Source organism: Lycium barbarum, chromosome 6 (assembly GCF_019175385.1).
Source record: "Lycium barbarum isolate Lr01 chromosome 6, ASM1917538v2, whole genome shotgun sequence".
NCBI lineage: Eukaryota > Viridiplantae > Streptophyta > Magnoliopsida > Solanales > Solanaceae > Lycium > Lycium barbarum.
Window position 1 is genome coordinate 110,654,542 of NC_083342.1, and position 1,717 is coordinate 110,656,258.

Sequence of the window (1,717 nt, forward strand, 5' to 3'; positions counted from 1 at the left end):
AGCCACTTAATATTGTTAATCAAAAATTAGTCATCATTTTTTTTTTTTTTTGATATATAGTCATTTTTTTGACACCAAAAATATTTGAGCAAACACATTCTTAACTAAACTACGAGGAACTGACTACCCGAGTTTGAACATTCACGTATTGTTTCCGGAAATGAAATGTACAATTTGAACTCCTTCAAAATTTTGCAAAGTTTAAACCTTTATTAGTTTAAGAGAAAAGACATATTTTAACCCCTAAACTTGGCACGAAAACTCAGTTTGGAAACTAAACTTAACATCTATTTATTTACCCCCCTTAACAACTTACGTTATTTTCCCCCTCTAGTGGCCCAGACCAGGGCGCGTGTTTGACAGTGCCTGACCCGCGCGTTAATTTATTTTTGTTAACGTTTTTTTTTTAATAAAATCGACGGGGGTAACGGTTATAACACCGTTCCGCCTTTCTAATCCCACCCGACCCACCACCCTTTAGAACCCTAAGTTGTTCTTCATCTTCATCTTCATCTTCATCACACCTTCAATCAACCCCATTTTTTTTTTTCCTCCATTCATGAAATTCCTCCTGCTCACGCCATTGCTTCTTCATATATGTATTCTTCCTCCACCAAATTTCTGTCCATAATCACTCTCTGTGGTAATTCGAAAATATTGTGGGTTCATAAATGTCTCAAGGTAGCTGTTCATCTCACATAAAATGTAATTGTGGCACCATTGCAAAACACCTCACTTCATCGACTCCTAGTAATCCCGAACGGAAATTCTACAAATGTTCGAGACCTAAGGGCAATTCTTGTGGATTTTGGGAATGGGAAGATGAATTGTTCCCTAAGATTCAGTGGAATAATGTTCAAAATCTGACGTCGTCGTTAGATGCGGTCAAGATCGAAAGGGACAAATTGCAAGAAGAATTAATTGCCATTGAGGCTAGACATCTAATTGAAGTGAACAAAATGAAGGAGGAATTAATTGACTTGAAGAGTAAACAACAATTTGACTTGAAAAAAAGTTCTAAACTTGGAGGAGAAACTTGCAAATACAAGGATGTTGCTTTTGATTTCGTGGGGAATATTTATTGGCTTTTTGGCGGCTTCCTTAATCAACTGAATTTATGTTGTTGTATGTTGTAATCGCGTAGTAGGTAATGTAAGAACTTCATGCTCTTGTTGTAATGTAAATGTCATGGAAGAACTTTATGCTCTTGTTGAAGAATTTTGTTGTTATGGAAAATATTACCTTGAAAATGATAGCAAAAGTCGAGAAATTTTATAAATTACTTTAAATAGAGAATCTGGAGACCTAATCTATCATTACGATCTCCGGATCCTCCTTTACATGAACAAAAAACACTATGCGGTTCTCGTCTAAACATGCCTTAAAACACAACACATCTCCTATCCCTAATCCGGCAGCATCAATGAAGGCTTTCCAGCCTTGAGCGAGGCGCGTGTATATGCCAACCTTGTATTTCATATTATAGCGTGATCGTCATAATGAACAACAGCGTCCTTGTCGGTGTTTGGAAGAAATTCCAGTGTGTCAGTTGGAAGGATCTGCAAAAAAAAAAATGTTATTACCAAAAGAGGTAAAAGAACAATTGAAAATATATAATACGACAACACTTACGAAATCGTCTTTTTCGACGTATGATTTCGTCAATTCTTTGTCAACACATGCGGCCATTTCCATGTCATTCATCTTAGATGAAGGC

General features: G+C 36.5%; 1 protein-coding gene across 1 annotated transcript; it reads left to right on the top strand.

Annotated features, from left to right (window-relative positions):
* The first annotated feature begins 671 nt into the window (after window positions 1-671).
* On the top strand, window positions 672-1,136 carry LOC132644381 (uncharacterized protein At4g04775-like). The gene has a single exon (XM_060360970.1). It carries the CDS (start codon window positions 672-674, stop codon window positions 1,134-1,136), a length of 465 nt encoding a protein of 154 aa, XP_060216953.1.
* Window positions 1,137-1,717: the final 581 nt, after the last annotated feature.